The sequence below is a fragment of the Camellia sinensis genome, chromosome 10 (assembly GCF_055761805.1).
Source record: "Camellia sinensis isolate YWXY chromosome 10, ASM5576180v1, whole genome shotgun sequence".
NCBI classification, from domain to species: Eukaryota; Viridiplantae; Streptophyta; class Magnoliopsida; order Ericales; family Theaceae; genus Camellia; species Camellia sinensis.
The window spans coordinates 99,754,132-99,776,914 of record NC_138970.1 but is presented as its reverse complement, the minus strand read 5'-3'; the positions used below and the strand labels follow the sequence as shown (position 1 = coordinate 99,776,914).

At 38.5% G+C, this 22,783-nt stretch overlaps 1 protein-coding gene across 1 annotated transcript; it reads right to left on the bottom strand.

Moving 5' to 3' along the window:
- Positions 1-14,901: 14,901 nt before the first annotated feature.
- On the bottom strand, positions 14,902-20,165 carry LOC145801237 (NAC domain-containing protein 90-like). The gene is made up of 3 exons (XM_082891974.1): positions 19,981-20,165; positions 18,936-19,225; positions 14,902-15,394 (listed from the first exon to the last, which is right to left on the bottom strand). Exons 1-3 carry the CDS (start codon positions 20,129-20,131, stop codon positions 15,086-15,088), a joined length of 750 nt encoding a protein of 249 aa, XP_082748100.1. The 5' UTR covers positions 20,132-20,165; the 3' UTR covers positions 14,902-15,085.
- Positions 20,166-22,783: the final 2,618 nt, after the last annotated feature.

The following is a 22,783-nucleotide window of genomic DNA, read 5'->3' as shown; positions in this document are numbered from 1 at the left end:
TCTAATAATCGATTTTCTAACAATCAATCTAGATCATCAACCTATTCTGGTTCTTCTCACTCTGTCTGTCAGATCTGTGGCAAAGCAGGTCATCTTGCTTTGGACTGTTGGTATCGACTTGATCCACATTATCAGCCTTCTTCAACTGCTTCTCCTAAGGCCTATGCTGCTGCTGTAGCTTCTTCATCTTCAGATTCTCCTGTTCCTCCTTGGTATATTGATTCAGGGGCCACAACTCATCTTACATATGATATAACCAATCTTCAACAATATCAAGCCTATCAAGGCTCAGATCAGGTTGCAATGGGAAATTGGTCGGTTTTGCCTATTCAACATATTGGGAGTGGTATTCTTCCAACACCTCAATTTTCTTTTTATCTTTCTAATCTTTTGCATGTTCCTTCTATCTCATCCAATCTCTTATCTGTTCATCAATTAACTAAGGATCATAGATGTCTTGTTATTTTTTATTCTGGTTCTTTTGTCATTCATGACAAACACACAAAACATGTCCTGCATCAAGGATCAAACATCAATGGTCTTTATCAGTTGTATCCATCATCTTCTATCTGTCCCAAGCAACCACAGGTTTTTCAATCTTCCACTGGTTCAGTCTCTTCAATCTCTGATTTGCTATGGCATCAAAGATTGGGTCATGCTTCTGTTCTCAAGCTACAACACCTGGCATCACATCTTCCAACTCAAAAGACTTTTAATAAAACCATAGACTGCACTGACTGCTATGTGTCTAGGAGTCACAGATTTCCTTTCAAATTGTCTTGTTCTTCTAGTGATAGTCATTTTTCTCTTGTGCATGCTGATGTATGGGGTCCTTTTTACTGTTGATAATGCTCCTTTTCGATTTTATGTTTTGTTTGTTGATGATTGTAGTAGATTCACTTGGATCTATCCCTTACATTTTAAAAGTGAAGTCTATGAAAATTGCTTGAGTTTAAAGTCTATGCTGAAAATCAATTTCATACTTCTCTTAAGATTTTAAGAACTGATGGAGGTATTGAATTTGTGAACAAAAAGGTAGCTTCTCTTTTCTCTTCTCATGGTATTATTCATCAAACCAGTTGTCCTTATACACAAGCACATAATGGTGTTGCTGAGAGGAAGCATCGCCATATCACTGAAATTGTTATCACTCTTCTTCATCAATCTTCTCTACCTTTGAAATATTGGTTTGATGCTATTGCTACAGCAGTTTTCCTCATCAACAGAATGCCTAGTTCTGTTCTTTCCAATCAATCTCCATTTCAGATTCTGTTTAAAACACTTCCAGATTTTTCTTCCTTCAAGGTCTTTGGTTGCCAATGTTTTCCTTGGTTAAAACCTTACACCACTCACAAGCTCCAACCTAAGTCCTTATCTTGTGACTTTTTAGGTTATCATCCTACTGTTAAAGGCTATAGATGTTTAGAACCTATTAGTGGCAAGTTATTTGTTTCTAGACATGTCATCTTCATTGAATCCTATTTTCCTTTTGCTTCAGCTGCTCTTTCCTCTTCATCTCCTCCTATCTCCTTGCCTCATATTCATAATTCTTTCTGGCCTTCTTCTCTTCCCTCTGAGGTTCCCACTGTTTCTTCTTCATCTACTTCTTCTTCTTCTTTTTGCTCTAGTTCTCCAGCTTCATCATCTCCTCTAAGTTTTTCTCCTCCTTCTCATGCTATTCCTATTTCTTCTATTTCTATTGACCTTCCTCCACCTTCTAGTTTGTCTTCTAATCTGGTTCCTCCCTTGTCTTCCTCTAATGTTTATCCCATGCTCACTCGATCTAAAACAAAACATTCTCTGTGTCTTACAGCCACATCCTCTTCTTATCTTCAATCTGAACCTCCTACTGTTCAAGTTGCCTTAGCTTCTCCTGTGTGACTTACTGCTATGCAGGAAGAATTTCAAGCCCTGCAGCAACAGGGCACTTAGGATCTTGTGTCTCTTCCTCCTCGTAAAACAGCAATTGGTTGTAAGTGGATGTATAGAATCAAGAGGAATTCTGATGGTTCTGTGGCAAGGTATATAGCTAGATTGGTGGCAAAGGGATATCTTCAACAAGAAGGTGTTGATTTTCATGAAACTTTTAGCCCTATGGCTAAGTAGCCTACAATTCGTATTTTTCTTTGCTTGGCTCTCCATTTTCATTGCCTATTCATCAATTAGACATTTCTAATGCCTTTTTTCATGGCACATTAGATGAAGAAGTATATATGTTGCAACCTCCAAGTTTTATTCAGTCTTCCCATCAAGTGTGCAAGCTCAAGAAAGCCTTATATGGACTTAAACAAGCTCCTCGAGCTTGGTATTCTACTTTCTCTAAGTTTATCCTTTCTCAAGGCTTTGCTAATAGTCATTCTGATTCCTCTCTTTTTGTTCAACATACTTCCACCAGTCTTCTTATTCTTGTAGTCTATGTTAATGACATCCTAGTTACTGGTAGTCTTCTCTTCTTGCACAATTCATTCAACATATGCATACTGTGTTCTCCATGAAGGAATTGGGTACTGTGTCCTATTTCTTGGGCATCTCAGTTCAAGCCTTATCTTGTGGTTACTTCTTATCTCAAGCTAAGTATGCCACTAAGCTTCTTCATAAGGCTGGTTTAACTGATTGTAAACCATGCTCCACTCCTTTAGCTATCAAAGCTTCTTCTCCTCCTTCTTCTTTAGATGATCTTCCCTTTTGTAATCCTTCACTGTATAGGAGTATTGTTGGTGGCTTACAGTACCTCACCATTACCAGACCTGATTTAGCCTTAGCTGTTAACCAAGCATGCCAGCATATGCATCTTCCTACTAATGCTGATTTTCAAGCTATCAAACGCTTGTTGAGATATGTGAAAAGTACTCTTCACCATGGTCTGCAATTTACTTCGGGTCCCTTATCTCTTCATGCTTTTTTTGATTCAAACTGGGCTGGAGATAGTGTTGATCGAAAATCCACTTCCGGTTACTGTGTCTATTTGGGTCCTAATCTGATTTCTTTGAGTGCTATGAAACAGTCCACTGTTTCTCAATCATCTACTGAGGCTGAGTATAGGGCATTGGCTAATGCCACTGCTGAATTAACTTGGTTGCAGCAGTTGCTGACAGATATGCATATTCCCTCATCTTCTATTCCTGAGCTCAGGTGTGACAACATCTCTGCAATGGCATTGACTTCTAATCCAATCTTTTATTCTCGTTCTAAACATATAGAAATCAACTGTCATTTTATTTGGGATAAAGTTGTTGCCAAACTGATTGATTTGAAATATATTCCTTGTAACGACCCAAAAATCCGTATCATAAATTACCTTTATGCACTTGTGGGTTAATGTGCTTCAATTTAATAATATCTGTTCGAATTGAGGAATTATCTATTGAGTTACGACTTTAAAATTAGAATTAACGACCTTTATGGGTTTAAAAATTAAGATTGAGTACACGGATATGCGAATGGGAATTTTTAGGGCTATTTGGGAAAATTAATTAGAAATTTATTATTATTGCCTGATCCGTTAAGGTGTGTTTGGCTGGTTAATTTTGCATTGCAAATTGAAGGCCTTAGAAGCTTCAGAAACTAGAACAGAGTACATAGTTATGATTGGTATAATTTTTAGAGTCGTCTGAGAAGTTTACTTGAAATTTGATTTTGTACGATTCGGAAGGGTGCGTTTGGCTTTCCCAAATTGTGATAAACTTATATATAGTTAGTGTAGACGTCCCCGAACGCCCCGAGAGGGTGAGTCCCGTTCTGTTCATTTTGGGGTTACTACAGCTCGGACTCTCAATTCGTCACGGTTCTTAATCTGAACCAAAGAGTCCAAATCCGGCAAATTGTTTTGAGAAAAAACAGATTTTTTGAAAGAAGTGCCAAACATGGACTGCTTTGCCAGATACAGAGTCACCACCTAAATATTTTTTAATGGAGAAATTTAGAAAACCCTGACTCGGCGCCGAAGGCCACATGTCCGTCATCACCGGAGTTGTCTCGGCTTGGGAGCTAGGGTACAATTGGGGAAGGTCAGCTATGAGCACCCCCTCTCGCCCGATCCGAAGATCGGCCTCTACTGACCGTGATATCTGATTTTGAAAACGTTATGTGTTCTTATTCCATTTATTAGGCTAGAATTACTATATTATGCGCACAGCAAACAAGTATAGACTAGATTGCCTAGTTTGGAAATAAACATTGCATACCCGTTTGTTTTGAGAAAATGTTTTGGAATTTGCTACTCGCAAGTAGGCTAAATACGGATTTCAATGGGTTTTTCCAACTCAGGCAGTCCAACCTTCACCCACAGGCATTCAAACAGTTTATCACATAAGCATTTAGCCGCATGGCAAGCATACTGTCATGGAAACACTCACACGCATGCAGGATGCTAAAGCATAAATACTTACATCATACTCCGTGCCAAAACAATAAACTAGTTAGCAAACATGCATGTCCTAGTTCATGTTAAAAATGGCTAATGCATCTGTAGACAAGCCCGCGGGGGACCTCGCTACAGCTCGGACTCGATTTGTAGTCACGGTTCTAAGTCTGAACCAAAGAGTCCAAATCCAGCAAATCGTTTTGAGAAAACAGATTTTGAAAGAAGTGCCAAACATGGACTGCTTTGCCAGATACAGAGTCGCCACCTAAATGTTTTTTAATGGGAAATTTAGGAAACCCTGACTCGGTGCCAAAGGCCACATGTCCGTCATCACCAAAGTTGCCTCGGCTCGGGAACTTGGGTACGATTGGGGAAGGTCACTTCGTGAGCACCCCCGCTCGCCCGATCAAAGATCGGCCTCTACTAACCATGATATCTTTTTTGAAAACATTGTGAGTTCTTATTCCGGTTATTAGCCTAGGTTACTATGTGATGCGCACAGCATACAAGTATAGACTGGATCGCCTGAATTGGAACAAAACATTTCATGTTTGCTTTTTGAAAATGGTTTGCTACCCGCAGGTAGGCTTAAAATGCAGATTTTGCCACCCGCAGGTGGGCTTAGAAAAGATGGTTTTGCCGCTATCTAGTGGGCTTAAAACAAATATTTGATGAATTGTCCCAATCCAAGTAACCCAACCTTCACCCACAGGCATTCAGGCAGTTATATCATATAAGCAATTAGCCTCATGGTAAACATGCTTTCATGGCAGTCACTCACACGCATGCAAGGATGCTAAAGCATAAAACTTACCGAGTGCTCCAAGCCAAAACAGAAACTCATTAGAATTTCATGCATGATCCTAACTATACAGAAATGCCTAATGCAACACATGCAAAAATGCAAACTATAGCAGGCTCGGCTATTCTAAACATGGCATATAAAATGCTACAGCTAACATGTATTCAATTTGGAATTGAAAGTACAATGCAGTTAGTATGATGCGCCGAGCCCGGTGTATGCAAAACAGATGAATGATGCAAACATGCTGTCATACTGTATGCTAATTTAAATATGCCCTAATCTAACCATCATAAGCGGATAAATAAAAGGGAGAAAGACGTGAGGTTGGAAGACATACAACACACACACGCACACTTATTACAGTTATGCCCTCGCGCAGAGGGTCCGAATAAATAATACAGTCCCAAATGAAAGAATAGTACAGTCCCAAATAATACAGTCCAAATAATATACAAATTCCTAATTAATTTACAAATTAACTAAGAAAGCTGTGAAATTGGCGTGCAAGCCAGGGACTGCTTTGCTTCTGATGAATGATGTATTTCTGGGCTGCCTTGCGCGAAAATCCACCGGGATGCCCCAATTAGCCTCTGTTTAGCAGTTATTCTTGGAAAGCGTGCCAGACCCCGAAAAGTTGCTGATTCTTCATTTTGCTGCAATAGAGAGCAGGAAAGGGGCATTGCAATGTATTTTCACAGATATATGCATGCCTCGATCCTCGTGCCACCAATCACGCATATCGAGGCGTGATGGCCGAGGAGTCGAATTGCACAATTAAATATAGGATGAATGCACATGAAAACACAATAAAACCTAACTCCATCATGGATGATCCGGAGTGTCAGTGACTGGGGAATTGAGACACATTCCGTCACTCGGAGTACGAAATGCACCTCGTTTCCCGTGTCCGGGCTAACTCTTATTCCGAACACGATGCAATATGCATGATATGCATGAAATGCAACTAAGATACAATCCTAACATACACAATGCTATGAAAATGAGACGTCTCGAAATGCGTGCACACAGGCACGCAAACTGAGAAAATGCATGAATGCGATCTAAGATACAACCTAGTATGCACTATACTGTGAGAATGAGATACCTCAAAATGCGTGCCCACGAGCACGCAAACTGAGGCAACGGCATACGCAATGCAATATGGCTAAAATGGCATACAGAATGCAACATGGACTTATACTAACGTGAGAGAGCCTCAGCCACACTCACATAAGAGGCCGGTGGATGAAAATGAAGTGCCTCGAAATACGTGCACACGGGCACGCAAACCGAGGCAATAGCATACGCAATGCAATAGCATGGAAATGGCATATAAAATGCAACATGGACTTATACTAACATGAGAGAGCCTCAGCCACACTCACATAAGAGGCCGGTGGATGAAAATGAAGTGCCTCGAAATGCGTGCACACGGGCACGCAAACCGAGGCAATGGCATACGCAATGCAATGACATGGAAATGATATGCAAACATGCTAATGGAATTTCAGCACTGAAATGTGGGGGAAAACAGCCCCGAAACGAGGCGAAATGACACCCGATGCATGGAATCTCTCCCGAAATGCAAATTAGGCGCATAGAATGAACTACAGCTATACAAAGCACGCATAATTGGTACATGGAACGAAAATAGAGAAGCAAGGCAGCCCCAAAATTAGCATTTTATTAGTACAAATCATGGCCAAACAGCAAGCGAAGATAGGGCAACAATGGCATGCAAAAATGGCCCTAAACATGAGATTATGAAGCAACTCACAGCTGCGGACCCCAAACAGGTTAGGGCGCTTCAACAACATTTAAGAGGGGCCCAAAATATGCATATTTACAGAACTGTAAAAACCCTAAAAACAAACATAGATATAGCTAAGCTCTTATGCAAGAAAAAGGGCCAAAAGGTGGCCAAAGAGGCAAGTGGTATATGCAAAGCCCAAACTGAAAAATTCCCTTCTACAACATTGAAGAGGGACCAAAAATATGCATATTTACAGAACTGTAAAAACCCCAAAACAGTATACAAACATGCTAGAAATGCGATGCAAAATGAGGCTCAAAAGTGGCTATAACACAAAGTATACAAAATATTCATCAAACAGCCAAAGACCCTTAATGAAACACGAACAATGGGCCAAAATAAGACTATTTTTAGTTCTGTAAAATGACCAAAAACCGAAGCATAATGGGCTGCCAAAGCATGGAAGAAAATAGCATTCAAGGAAGATATTGAAGCAAGTGCAAGATGGGGGGCTCAAACAGGGTTGAGCCCTTAATAAAAAATGAAAAATAGCTCAAAAGAAGGCCACTTTAAGTTAGGGCCGGAGCTCAAAACAATAAGCATGTATGGCTAAGAAATGTTGCAAAATTAAGCTCAAAAGAGGGGAAATAGGACTTACCTTTGAAGACAAGTCTTGGATGCAGCACCCTTAGGCCTTGGAGAACACCTTCAAACTTCTGGAATGGAGGATGGAAGGGTGGGGGTTGGTGGTGTAGAAGAAATGGTGGTGTTGGACTTGGAGGTTTTCAAGGAAATGAGAGAGATGGAGGAGGATTTTGTATACCAAGCTTGAAGATGATTTTTTCTAACCCCTAATACCAATGCTTGCAGCTGGTTATAAGGACCAAAAGGAGGGGGAGCATGGAAGGAAAGGGTGGGGGCAAAAGGACCAAGGCTTTCCCCCACAAAATATCCCCCGGATTGAGATATTTTCTAGGGGAAACAGCTATACAGCTGTAAAGTCCACAGTGTAAAGATTATGGCCGGCCACCTTTTGGAGTTGCAGGTGGCCGGCCGACCACCCCCCCTAGCCGGCCGGCTAGGGGTCAAAAAGGTCAACTTGCTTTAGTGGCCGGCCACCACAAAAAGGTGGCCTCCCAGGTCCCCTCATCACAACCCTGTGGTTCGAATTTGGAAACTCTAAAACAGGAGAGAGAGCAAGCCATTTTTAAGAGGGGTTCAAAAGGTCAAATGGAGTTTTTGGCCGGCCAAATAATATTAGGATCCTCCCATGTGTGTACAACACAAATATGTGGTTTGGGGTTTAAGAAAGTGGCCCCAAGGTGTTCAACATTGGCTTGGAAGTGCGAAAAACGGGTGTCGGAGGGCGAAAATGGAATATAACTGGTTGCCAAGATAATTGCTGGCCTCCCACCCTCCAGTGACCTTCCTGGTGATGAAACAGAGGCACCTGCCAAAAATGAACGAAAACCGATGCAAAACGAATGCTCGGGGGCCAAAACACGCAGTTTGAGGTCCCGAAAATGAGCTGCCAAGCACCGAAGGTGGCATTCGGCCACGAAGTGGGTTTCTCAGACCCCAGTGTCCCTTGAAAGGGAGAAAATAAGATGTATGCCAAAATTTAGAGCAAACGGAGATGGTTAAGCGGTCCCGAACCGAGGCACACGGCCAACGGTTCTGAAAAACCGGAAACCGGGCTCCGAAATGGGCAAAATGGCCTACGGCCACCAAATGTAGCCCACGGCCACTGAGAGATGGTCTACGGGACCTCTCCCTCCCCTCAGGAAAAGAAACAGAGAAAACCGAGTCTGGTTCGCAAACCGAGGCAAGGCACAGAAGAGGGTTCGGAAGTCCTGAGGCAGGGCTCACGGCCGCGACTCTGAAACTTCTGAACGAGCACATTATGCAACATCACCAAGCGCTCAATCAGTGACGTCTAAGTCTTAAGGTCGGTCAAAAATGGGGTGTCTACAGCATCGCATGCAAAAATGCAATTAGAGTAGGCTCGGCTAACCTAAACATGGCATGTGAAATGCGATCAATTTGATGCACGTATTCAATTTGGAATTGAAGTACAAATGCAGTTAGCGTGATGTACCGAGCCTAATGCATGCAATACAAATGCATGAATGCACGCATGCATAGCATAAGGTATGCTAATTTAAATATGTCCTAGTCTACCATCATAAGCGGGTAAGTAAAAGGGAGAAAGAAGTGGGGGTTGGAAGACATACACACACTCACGCACACTTATTACACAATTGCCCTCACTCGGAGGGTCCGAATAAATATTACAGTCCGAGTAATAAACACATTAATTATTACAGAATTTCTAATTAATTAATTAACAGAATGAATGCAAAAGGAAAGGTGGCCACAGCCCCTGCCTCGGGATGCACGAATGATGCATGCTCGAACCTGTCTCGCTCGGAAAGTCCGTACCATACCACTGCCGCCTCGGTTTACACTGCCCTACTTCTCTGAAAATTGCCAAAGTTCTGGGATAGGTCCCCTGAACACTATGGAACACCATCGGCTGAAGGAAATGTCCACCGGCCATTGAAAATATCCATCGGCTGCTGATGAAGATACCGGCCCAGGAAGGATTGCCGGTCGGCACTGAATACTGCCAGTCGGCAGAAAGTTCCTGCAGAATCTGGTTTTTGACAGCAACAAGAACAGACAGTGTATGGCATTGAATTTCAAGCAAGTGTATGCATGGACACACTCCCTATCATGTAATGGACTCAAGGGAGCATGGCCCTCGACCCTCGGGCCACCAATCACGCATTTCGATGCATGATGGCCAAAGAGTCAAGTATGCATTTCAATGTCAAATGCAATGCACACAAAACATACAAGAGACCCAACCTCAATCATGGTTGGTCAAGAGGCGAGGCAATGCATAACAATGCACATGCGACCTAAGCATGCAAGCAAACATACAAACATGCAATACAACTACATGGCACACGCAATGCTAACAACATAACATGCACAATGCATTGAAACATGGCATATACAATGCAAGATGGACTTACACCAATGTGAGTGGACCTCAGCCGCACCCACACCAGTGGCCATAAGATGAAAATGAGACAACTCGGAATACGTGCACACATGCACGCAAATCGAGGACCGTACCTAAGGCACAAAATGCCACTCTAACAAGACATGGCAAGGCATGAAATATGATATGAAAACATGCAAATTTTAGAGGCAATAAGTGATGCAAAACAGCCCCGAAAGATGGCAAAATAGCACCCGATGCATGAAATGGTCCCGAAATGCAAGATTAGGCGCATGAAATGACTTGTAGCTACATCAAGCATGCATTATTTGATTATGACATGTGAAGAAAGATTCAAGGAAGTCCCAAAATAAGGATGTTTACAGTTTTAAGCAAGGCTAAAAAGCAAACAAAAATAGGGCAAAACTAGCATGCAAAAATGGCCCTAAATGTGAGATAAAGAAGCAACTCACAGCTGCTGATCCAAAACAGATTAGGGCCCTTCAACAATGTTGAAGAGGGGCCCAAAATATGATATTTCACAGTACACAACAAACCACAAAAACCAACACAGGTATGGCTAAGCTCTCATGCAAGAAATGGGCCAAAAGAGGGATATAAAGGCAACTGATAAATGAAAGCCTCAAACAGCAATGAGCCCTTTAACATCATTGAATAAGGGCTCAAAATAAGCAAATTTTCAGTTTATGACATGCCTCAAAATAGTCTACACGTTGGCCAAAAATACTACACAAGAAATATGCATACAAGAGGGATAATGAAGCAAGTGCAACAAGGAGGCCTCAAACAGTGAGAGGCCCTTAAACAAACATGAAAAATGGCTCAAAATAAGCCTAGTTCCAGTTAGGGTTGGAGCCCAAAACAGCAAGCAAGAATGACTTACAAATAGATCAAGAAAAGGGTAGAAAAGGGAAAATGGAAGCTCACCCTTGAAGACTTGTCTTAACAGCCTCTATAGCTTGAGTTACAGCACTCCTAGGCTCTGGAAAACAACTTCAAATGGCTGCAATGGAGGTTGGAGGTATGGTGCTAGGTGTTGGTGTGTAAATGGCCAAGGATAATGGACTTTAGAGCTTGGAAGAGGGGGGTTGAATGTATAGATATAGGGTTGTATCTATAATGGTGCCTCAGCTGGTTTCTTCAACCCTTCAAAATGGTGGTGGAGGGCTGGTTATATAGAGGGAGAGAGCCAAGAAAAGGGGGGGAACAAAACAAGTTCAAATTTCCCCCCCAAAAGGGAAAATCTCGGACAGAGGGTTTGAATGGAGAATAGCTGGCACAACTGGCATGCACCATGCTTGAGGGGTGCAAAAGGGTCATATCGGCCATGAAAGGAGGTCATCAGCAAAATAAATGGCCGGCACAATATATTGCCAACCTGCAATTTATACTGGCCGGTCGGATAAATAGAGTGCCGATGGGTGTCTGATGAGGTCAAAAAGTTCCGGTGGATGTCCATATTGAAGCCCCGGAAGTTAGCTTTCCAATGGCGCAAACCTTGCATTAACATTCCTCCTGTGGAAAAAGTTATGCCCATTTTGGTGAAGCCGCGCAGATTCGATCTAACCGGGATGATGCCCAACTTCAGCTGCTCATATCTCCCCCACCCGGACTTGGCTTTAAGAGATTCATGAGTGAAAAATGAAGCCCCGGAAGTAAGCTTTCCGACGGTGGTGGCCCCATAGCTAAACTCCAAGTGTACAGACAGATAAGCCTGATTCAGCGAGGGCTGCTCGACTTGCTTCTACCCGGATTCATGCCGAACTTCTCCCAAACTAGTTTTCTCCTCTCCTTTCCTCTCTTCTTCAACTCCAAACCCCTAAACAAAGTGTTTTGAAGGATTTGCCTCTCTCCTTGCCGAAGAAACTGAACATTTTCCCTGCACACCTTTCTCCACCAAGTAAAACATCAGTGGTGCCCAAGTCTTAAAGGCGGTCAAAAATGGGGTGTCTACAGTTAGATGTATAGATATATGAGATATATGAGTTGAACTCAAGATATTTTAGCCAAAAATATCTAAGGAAGAGAGAGAGAGAACCGTGAGAGAGAGAGAGAGAGAGAGAGAGAGAGAGAGAAGGAGAGACAAAATTCTCTAAGAGAAGCTCAACATTCATGGTGGCTTTGAAGATGATTGAAGACAATTGAAGAGAGAGGAAGAAAATCAACTATGAAGCTTGGGAAAATTGAAGAGATTAAGGAGAAAAGCAAGGAATTGAGTTAAGGTATGTGGCTTTAACTATTGTCTTTGTAGATAATTCATCTACTACATGAAATCAAGGAGTGGCTTGGAAGATTAACATGTAAATGAACAAGTGTGGTGGGTTATGAATGAAATGGGTTTAACTCAAGGGATTGAGCCTTGATTGCCTTAAGTTTGCTTGAATTGGGTTCAATCTTAAGAATGATTCATGGAATAACAAGATTTGGTGTGAGAACCAACCATGTGTAAGATATATTTATAAGATTTTGGGCACATATTGTGAGAGTTTGATTATATAGAAAGATGAGACTTGAATTTCTAACTTGAGGCAAAGATTGATTTGTTTGAGATGAAATGATACTTGAATGATGTTTGTGTTATTATGTTGTGGGGTAATTTTTCATGCTTTTGAGTGATTAGAGTTGAAACCAAGCTTAGAGATGGAAAGAACAAGTGTTAGAGCAAACAACATTTTCGGACAACAGTTTTTGCCTAGAGCCATACGTGCGGTGGGTCTTCCCGCACGTGCGGCAGTCCATTTCCAACACCAAAGTTGATTCTGCTCAAAAAGCACGTGGTCCGCACGTGCCACCCTATTTTCCGCACGTGCGGGACAGCTCTGTTTCAGCCAACTTCAAATAAGCATATCTCTTGCATCTAGACTCCGTTTTGAGTGTTTCTTGAGCCTAAATTCAATCTCCGGAAGTTTAGTTTCCAATGGTGGTGGCCTCACTCTCAAATTCTTAGTACACAAATAGATATGCCCAAATTAGTGAAAGTTGTTCACTTCCTGTCTACAAGTTTTGTACCATTTCTCCGTCTCAACCATTTTCCTATCGATTCCTCCTATTTTCTGAGACATGGATTATAACCTACTGAGGACTAACGAGTTTAGAACCGATATGACTAATTGATTAAAGAGCAAAGAAAAGGATCGGGTATGTACTTATGTTATGCTATGTGCATTGTGTTTGTAGGTCAAGACAAGGACATTGACCCATTGCTACCAGAAACCTATCACTATGAGTAATAGTAGTGTAACGATATGTTTTACTTACTTCATGTGAACATGATCTACACATTGTTGTTTGTGAATGGCATATACGGTTGATATTGTACTTTGATTGAATTGATTGACATGATTGAACTACGGCACTGATATGGACCTAAGGTCGTTTGTTCCTATTAATAAAAGTGGGCATGAGGCCGTTATGGTGTGAATTGCCTATGACTTGTGGCCCTAAGCCCGAGGGAGATGGAGACATGCCGATGTTCCATCTTCCCTATTTTGCTCTGGACAGCTGTCGTTATGTTGGGCCTAAGGCCATTTCGGATCATATGAAGGCCCGAGGCCGTTCTGTATTACATATGGGCCTAAGGCCGTTTCGTATCATACATGAGCCCGAGGCCGTTCTGTATTACATGTAGGCCTGAGGCCGTTTTGAAATATGATTATGAATAAGATCTGTGTTTGGTTTGATATGCATATTTACATTCTCTATGACTATGCTCATTTAACTAACCTCCTTACATTGCTATTATTCACTGAGCCCTGCTCACTCCGTTTTTATGTATATTTATGTAGGTGAGCTATCGGGAACCAACACTAGAGTTGTAGTGAGGTCCACTTGTTTGTCAAGCCACCCCGGGTTACGCCTCCGCGTTGAGGCCTTAATTTTGTATTGGGACCTATTTAATTTAATTATATAATTTACTGAGTCTTATGTAAATGTGTGTGTGAGATCTGTATAATTCTCTGATTATATATGTACATATGAAAGCGTACTTAAGTGCTTAAGTTACTCTAAACCTTCATGTATGCACGAGATGGACATTTTATCTATGTTGGCATTTGCTTTCTCTTATGGCCCCGTATTTGAATACACATTATTATGAAAGTTTGTTTTGAGGCCTAAGTGCAGGCGGGTCATGGACCAAACTTTTTGGGGTGGGTTTGGGTCGTGACATTCCTACTACAGACCAGGTGGCTGACATCTTCACCAAACCTCTGTCCACCTCTCGTTTTCTTTATTTGAAAGACAAGCTTCTTGTGCAGCGTTGCCCTATTAGCTTGCAGGGGAGTGCTAAGATACATACCCAGGTGCCACAATCATAGTTAGAGGTAGAGCCAAAGCTGCAGTCTCAGCTTTAGAAGAAGTCAGCATTGATATCTCATTCATCACAGCTATGTTCACTAAATGTTCTCCAGATAATATCTGTAACAAATATGGATACAGTTGTAATGTTTGTTAGACAGTTAGAACTGTTTAACTGAGTTAGTTACTGAGTTAGTTAGAGTGTTGTCACTATATAATATCTTGAGCTTTGTATATGTGATTCATTGAATAAAATAGAGAAGTTTTATATTTTCATCAGTAGTTCATCACTAAATGTCCAATTTTGTCTCTAAAAAGTGATTTTATCCCTAAATTTTTGTCATTAAAATTTTAATTTCTTATGGTGACATGGTCAAGTTATATGTGGACCTCATAAATTTTTGACACATACAACAATATTTTTTTTTTTCTTTAACAACGAAAAGAGTAATTTTATTGATGAAAATCAATGTATAGAGAACACTGAGAAAATACATCAATAAAGAAAAGACAAGTGCACAATAGATCATAGCAAAGTTAATCAATCCTACTTAGGTTGGTATTGAAAAACAAACTCAATTATCTGCAAGCACAACATCAAGAGTTGGTGAGATGCCAACCGAAAAAACAACCACAAGAAACAAAAACCAATGTAGCAACAACATATTCTCTGAATCCAACCAACTGCAACAGAGCAACTCAAAGATTCTCAATCTTTAGTAAAATGTAGACATGAATCAAAATCTAGTAATAGGTTTTACCTACCCAAAAAAAAAAATCTACTGGCTCATGGTCTTAATTTTATTGGATAATTTAGATACCTTTTGACCGTTTGTTTTAAAACCAATTAAGATGTTCCCAATCCCACAAAGGCTCATTGCCAATGTCCATATCCAAGTTATCACTTCTCACAATTTTAGAAGGATTAGGATGATCTTCATCGGAGGAGGACTCTGGTGAGCCTGTTCTCTCCATGGTTGGACGGTTCTGATGAGATGTTGTTGCCTCAGTACCATGGTGAGCTATAACTTGGTGAACCATTGCCTCTTGGCCTATCACTGGCACCTCTGGAGATGGTCGTCTATCAAATGCACGCAAACAGTTTGATTTTTTGTACACTCTGCACAAACTAAACTCTGGTCTTAACTGCAAAAACATAATTAAGATCAAAAGAAATAAGGTAGAGAACTCTTGAAAGGAGTTGCAAAAACCATGAGTTGTAATAACCATGTAATTGTTACTATATTTCTTTACCATTATTATTAATATTAGGTTAAAACATATTTTTTTTGATCAGCAAAGAAAAATTTCATTAACAGCATGAAATTAAAGGTACAGGAAGATAACATGCATCGAGAGAGATTCGGAAAGTATAAAATACCCCTACTACTGCTACTCACACTCATACAACCAACCCCTTGGCCTCACGTTTTTTTTTTTTTTTTTAAACAAAAAAAAGTTAAGAAGGATTTAACTAAAAAATAAAATACATGAATCCCCACAAAATTAACCCACAAAACCCAAAGCCACAGCCAAAACCCAAAGCCACAGCCAAAACCCAACACCAAATCCAAATCTGCTTCACTCCCTACGCCAACTTGCTATTTTTTAAAACCAAGTCTATTCACCTATGTTGCTACAACACCCAACGACACCTGCTACACTCCTACGCCTGACAAGTCTATTCACCTATATGCTGCCACACACCCACGCCTGCTACACTCCCATGCCGAACCTGCCAACCATGGAGAACCCTGCACAACTTTGCCAGCCCAGAACCCTGTACAACGCCCACCTGCCGACTCCTCCCTTCACATTAACACTCCTACTAGTAATCTACCACACTGTGTGAGCCAATATAATAAGTACAAAAGTTGTGCAAAATATGATCCTATAAAGACACATCACTGGACGTTCCATGGCCGAAAAACTCCATAGCCAACATGGCCAGAAAAACTCCTTGCCTCCACCGCTGCACAAACCCGGCAGACCTGCCTTCTCCCACGCCTAAAGAAACTCCTTCCACCAGCCTTCTCCCACGCCTGACATCTCCGTTCTGCTATGCTGCTACTGGAATTCTCTGGCAGAACTCCCACGCCGTAGCACTGCTCCCTTTGCAGTACTTCCAATATCGAGACACCCACCGAGACAAACACTTACACACAACAAGAACCCCCACGATCTGCTATTCTTCTATGGCCGTAACTCCCACGCCGGACTTCACCCACTCCGGACTCCCCCAAGACCAACAACTCGGCCCAACGCCGGCCTCCACAGATCTGACTGAAATCCACCCCTCAAACTCCCACTTGTGTAGGAGCGCACGAATGAAGTTCCAAAACAAATCCAACCCTCCCATATTCAAGGCGCCTTCCACGATCGAAATCCCCCAAGACTGAAACCCACCCCAAACACCCAACAGAACTGAAAAGGAAATGGAAAAACTATGGGGATTCAAGTTTATTAAAACAGAAAACAACGATCATGCACGAAAGAGGCAAGGCCAGCCGACCGCCATCGCCAAAGGCGACGGCCGGCTGGCCAACAGCAAGACCCGGGGTGGAGGTTTCTCTATCAAAATTCATACATATTGGTGTACTTGCTGGTCAAAAACGCATATTGGTGTACTTGACTAGATGCAAACGTAAGGCCTGTTGTAATATGATTTAAACCAAATGCAGTGGTTGTAAACTAGTCAAGTATGAGATTGTTTAAATTAGGTTTGAAAATTTATTCACCTTTAAAATTGTGTTTAACTTTGATTTAATTGTTTTTCGAGCCAATATCAAATGAACTTTATTCAAATTGAGCTTGAGATTAATTTATATATAATAATAATAATTTATAGTGTATATAAGTTTATCGAGCCAAGTTCAAATCAAGCTTAAAAAATTAACAAGGTTTAAAATATATTTAAATTTATTTTATTTACATAATGAGTTGATGTTAAACGAGTTTTTAATGAATCAAATTTGAGTAGTTTGGTTTATTTTACCAATCTTAGAACTGTAAATAAAATGCTATGTAGGTAAACATGCAGGCTTTCTTTTCTATCAAAATTATGATAAATTTCAATGAATCAAATTTGAGTAGCTTGATTCATTGAACAATCTTAAAATCAGATAAACTCCTATGTTCTTTTCTATCGAAAGTACCATAAACTAGTTTTAAAACTTCAACTGTAAGGTCAAAAGGTTTTTCAAATTTTTTTGTGTTTAAGCTTAAACGAACCAGCATAATTGAACTGTAGATGAACTCCTATGTTATTTTCTATGAAAATTACGGTAAACTAGTTTTAAAACTTCAACTATATGGACACAATGGTGTAGTTTTCAAAATTCGTGTATTTAAGTTTGATTTGCTTACTTTTTTTTTTTTTTTGTTATCAGCAAATAAAACTTTATTGATGAAAAAGCACAATACATGCAAAATTTACATTAAGAAAGCGAGGGAATGCACTGAGCATCATAGCTAACCTCAACAATCCCAATTAGGTTAGCACCGCAAAAGAAGCACAATCATTTACTAATACTAGACCCAATTTAAGAAGCTCATTTCGTACGAGTTTTTAATGAATAAAATTTGAATAGGTCACAATTGTATTATTCAAAATTTTTGTGTTTAAACTTAATTTATAAATATAAAGGGTTCATTTAGTTTAATTTTTGAAATGAGTATTGAGTTTTGAGTTATGCTTTGAAAGATAAGTTGTTGAAAAGAGTTTTGAAAGTTAAAAATTTATTTAGTTATGAATTTTGAAAATAGTTTTGGGATGATATGTAATTTTTATTTTATTTTATTTTAGTTAAATAGATGAGTATGAGAAAATTTGATTAATTGATGTGTAGAATGTAAAATAATAAGAGAGGAGAGAGGAGAGAGAAAGCGATTGATTAATTTATTAACAATAAAAATAAAAATAAAAAGAAAGGAGGGAGAAAATTGTGTTTTGAGTTGTATTTTAAAAATTTGTTAACCAAGCAAATTTTTTTATTTTTTGATCCAAATCATGATTTGAAAACTAAACCAAGCAGTACCAAAGTTGTTTTCGAACAAATTTTTAACGAATTAAATTCAAGTAGCTTAATTAATTTTACTGTTTTAGAATCAAATAAACTTCCCTATGTTCATTTCTATCAAAATTATCCTAAACTAGCTTTAGAACTTCAACTATAAAGTCGCAATATATAATTTTCAAAATCTTTGTGTTTAAGTTTGGTTTGTTAACATGATGAGCTGATCTCGGAATGAATTTTTAATGAATCAAAATTCAAGTAGGTTTACCAACGTAGATGAACTTCTATGTTATTTTCTATCAAAATTTCTTTGAACTAGTTTTATTACATCATATGGACACAAAGGTATAGTTTTCAAAATTCGTGTGCTGAAGTTTGATTTGTTTACCTAACCGACTCATCTTGTTTGAGTTTTTAATGAATCAAATTAGAATATGTTGGTTCATTTTAAAAGTTTAACTAAAAGGTTATAATGGTATATTTTTCAAAATTCTTCCCTTCTGTAATATTATATTAACTTGGATCCCAGAGCAAGGCTACAAGCGTATGACCTGGGTACTGACCTAGGAATGCAGACTTGAAACCCTAGAATTAGCCATAGTTTGTTTGTTATGAAAATTAGAAAATAAAGTTCAAAGCAAAAGCTCTTATATATCACATTCAAATCACACCTTCGGAATTGCACTGCTTGATGATGCTTCTCTTTCAATGGCCCTGTACTCATTCATCTTCCATTCCGTTTTTCTTCCTGTGGGAGCTCTTCCTCTGTAGAAAACCATGGTTTTCTTCATTCCAATAACTCGGTTACGAGAAGAGTAAACATAACCAGGAGAGCCAATAGCTTTCCAATATCCAGAAGTAGTGAGTCGGTTTGGTCTCCCTCCACGGGCCTCTTTCTCTTGTCTAGGAATAAAAAAAAACCATTGCTCAGGGTCTCTGCGACACCGCTCTCCTGCAAATTCTGGTTCGAAATATAACAATTTAGCAAAGACCAAACCTTAGCTTAATTAACATTAATTACATACTAGGCTTGTAATCTTAATTTTTCTCAACAATTTGATATCCAGACTTGTGCTTGACTTTTAAATGTTGAGAAATGAAATAAACGAAAATCAAAACTCAGGATCTTTAACCTAATTGGGTAAAGCTTGGCTACTCTTAATTTTTTCATAATATATATATATATATATATATGGGGATGTGTAAACTTGCTTGTAAGGATTGAATTACTATTTTCTTTATCTTCTTGACATCTTGATGAGACACCATGACATAAATCTTAAGAAAAAAATATAATAAAATAAAAAAAGATGTTCATGCTATGAAAATAGATAATGGATGAAACAACAAAACTTATCTATCTTAAATGTAGTCAAGAAATTGATCGAAATGAACTGAAACAAAACCAATCTTTGAAGTAGGCAAGAAACTGAACTAGAAGGATCCAAGTGAAGATGGTGTAAATTTATTAAATGTATTTTAAAAAAAAAAATTGAAAAGCAGAAGATTAAAAATGAGCTGTCAGTGCCACAACACAACAACACATTACAGAAAGTAAGGCAAGTCATTTAAGATTGTAATGACTTCAATAAAGACCATGATGATCAAACATCCAGTTGAAAATTGAGAAACTATCAGAAAACCCATCTTAGAAACCCGATTAAAAAAAGAAGAAGAGAAATGATGGAGAGAGAAAGATGAGATGAGAGTGCAAACGTGGGAGATCCGAAGGGTTGTAGTGATATATGTAGAGCACTGGTATGACCCGATCAAGGTCTTGTCTTCCTTGAAGCTTGTTTTGCAGATAGAATGAAACCAACTCTTCCTCAGTTGGGTAGAACCTAAAACCTGGTGCCATATCCTCCATTGCTCCTCCTCCTTCTGATTTTTTGATTTTACGTATGCCTTGGGTATTTAAAGGGGACGAGGGGCTAGGGTTAGGCATAGAGAGAGAGAGAGAGAGAGAGAGAGAGAGAGAGAGAGAAATGAGAAAAATGTTTTGGGACCACACTCAGGTGTTGCTTGGAAACATCCCATCTGCTGTGTGGAAGGAAACCGTTGTCCAATGCTTGTTACCCAACGTTGTACACACTGTACTTGACTTTTTGTGGAATCAGTCTATCTCTCTTCGCCACTGGCTGCATCAAAATTAACTTTTTATTTTTTTATAATCTTTTTCTATTTCACATATGGAATGATTCCATTTTTTTTGTTTTAAATTTAATTGTTGTGTTTCTTTAACGGTTTTTTTTTTTTATATATCAACAAAAAAAACTTTTTTTTTCTTTGAGGGTGTTTTTTTAACGGTTATTCATCAAGTTGATGAAGATTTTCGTTTCAGACATGAAATGAACATAATTTCAATTTTGTTCAAAAGTAGTTTAGGTTAAGGGTGTGTAAAAAAATCATCATAACCTTTGCTGTTTGCTGTTTGCTGTTTGCTGTTTGAGAATGTGACGCGGTTGAATTGAATGATAAACCCGCCGACAAAACATCCAATCCACCTCTATCTATATGTATAGAAATTAACTTACACTTGTTTACATAAGCGCATAATTGATTAAAATAATTAAAAAGTTAATAAATTAATATAAAAAGTTAACTCATTTTTTTTTATTGTTATATATATATTTTGTAAAAAAGTGAGAAAGTTATTAAAAAGTTAATTTACAAATGAGCCCACAATCTCTTTCTAAACTTTTATAAAAGTTAAAAAGTTACAAAAAAAATTAAAAAACTATTACTATTTACCAAAAAAAATAAAAAAAATTTAATATATATAATATTAAAATACAAATCAACTTCATGTCACTCTAGATACTAACATCAAAGCAAAGGTAGTAAAAGGAAAAGAAAAAATACATGTGTATATTTACTAAGTTTGATGGCAAAATTGGGTCCGTGTGGCCCACCCTAGATTCCGTTTTGATAATCCGAACCGTTCAATATATAGAACTCGTCTAATACTATATGCCTGTAAACAATCACGTCTATCTGATATCGCTATCTACATAATCAAATCAGTTTTGTATAAAAATGGATGGTGTTATAGTTAACCGTTGACAAAAAAAACTAATACGATCAGATAGCTATTGATATCCAATCAACGTGATTTTTTACAAACATGTAGTACTCGACGAGTTCTATACATTGAACGGTTTCAATTAGAAAAACAGGACCCGTGGTGGGCCCCAACGAGCCAAACAACACCGTCCAATTAAAGTCCGAAAAAGAGACAATCTTTCCCATCTCCTACCCAGCTAATTGCACTGCACAACCCGTACGGCCTACTTCACTATCTTCTCCTATACACTTATTTATACAATTTTTTAATACACATTTTTTCATAAAAAGTCAAAATTAATCTAAACATTCATATTTTTTTCCTCAACTTTTTAGTCCAAAAAGACAAAAAAAATACACTTATTTATGACACTCCAAACAACCCCTAACTCTAATACTATTAGTCATGACACCTATTCTTTATTTCTGTCACATATTTTCTTCATAATTTTTTTTTTTTAAGCAAAGTAAAAAATTCATTGAAAATATGAAATTAAAGGTACAAGAAAGTAGAATACATTGAAAGAGACTCGGAAAGTGAAAAATATGATTTTCAATAACATCATTAATTTGATTTCTTTGTATATTAATTTGTGAAATATGATTTTGAATAACATCATTAATTTTTTTTTTCCTATTTAGTAATTCTAACCCACTTAATTCATTTAAATTTTTAGTTTGAAGCCGTCAATATATTTAACTAACCCACCAGTTTTGAGGTTGTTTGGGTTGAAGGATGAAAAATTATGCATTTGCCGAAGATAATTCACTTGATGATTTTTTTTTCATAAACAAATTCAAATCAACGGGCGCAACCTAGTTTAGGGTATTAACATTCTAAACTTATATCACCCATATTTTTTGACTTAATTAAACTCAATTTTTTTTATTGTCCAAAAAGATGAGTTTTATTGATGAAGTTCAATGAACAAAACAAACATTGAATAAAACACATTAATACAGCTGGGGTCAGTATTCAATGCATCTTAGCAAAACATTTCAATCCCAACAAATTATGCTAATTTTAATGGACACTTAGGCAATGAATCCATTCCTTAATCTTTTGTGTCATTAGGCCTAAACTATAATTTCTTTGGCTAAAATGATACAATTTGTCTAAAAGTACAACTATTTGTTAAAATCATCCTATCCTGTCTATTTCTTGAAATCACTCAATTTGTTCATCTGCTGAAATTCACCAAGTCTATTTTTCTATCTATTAAAATTCATCAAACTATCTATCTGTTAAAATGTAACACATGTCACTCGTTTACCACCCCATTTGTTGAATATTACACATTTTTCCACCTCAACCACTGGCTGCTGCTGGTCACCGCCACCGGCCGCGGGTGAATTTTTTGACATATCTTTATTACCAAATAAAATTTTACCTTGAATTTAATGTTTTGTAACATCTTTAAATTAGACTTTTTACCAATTTTTCCTAATTTTCTCA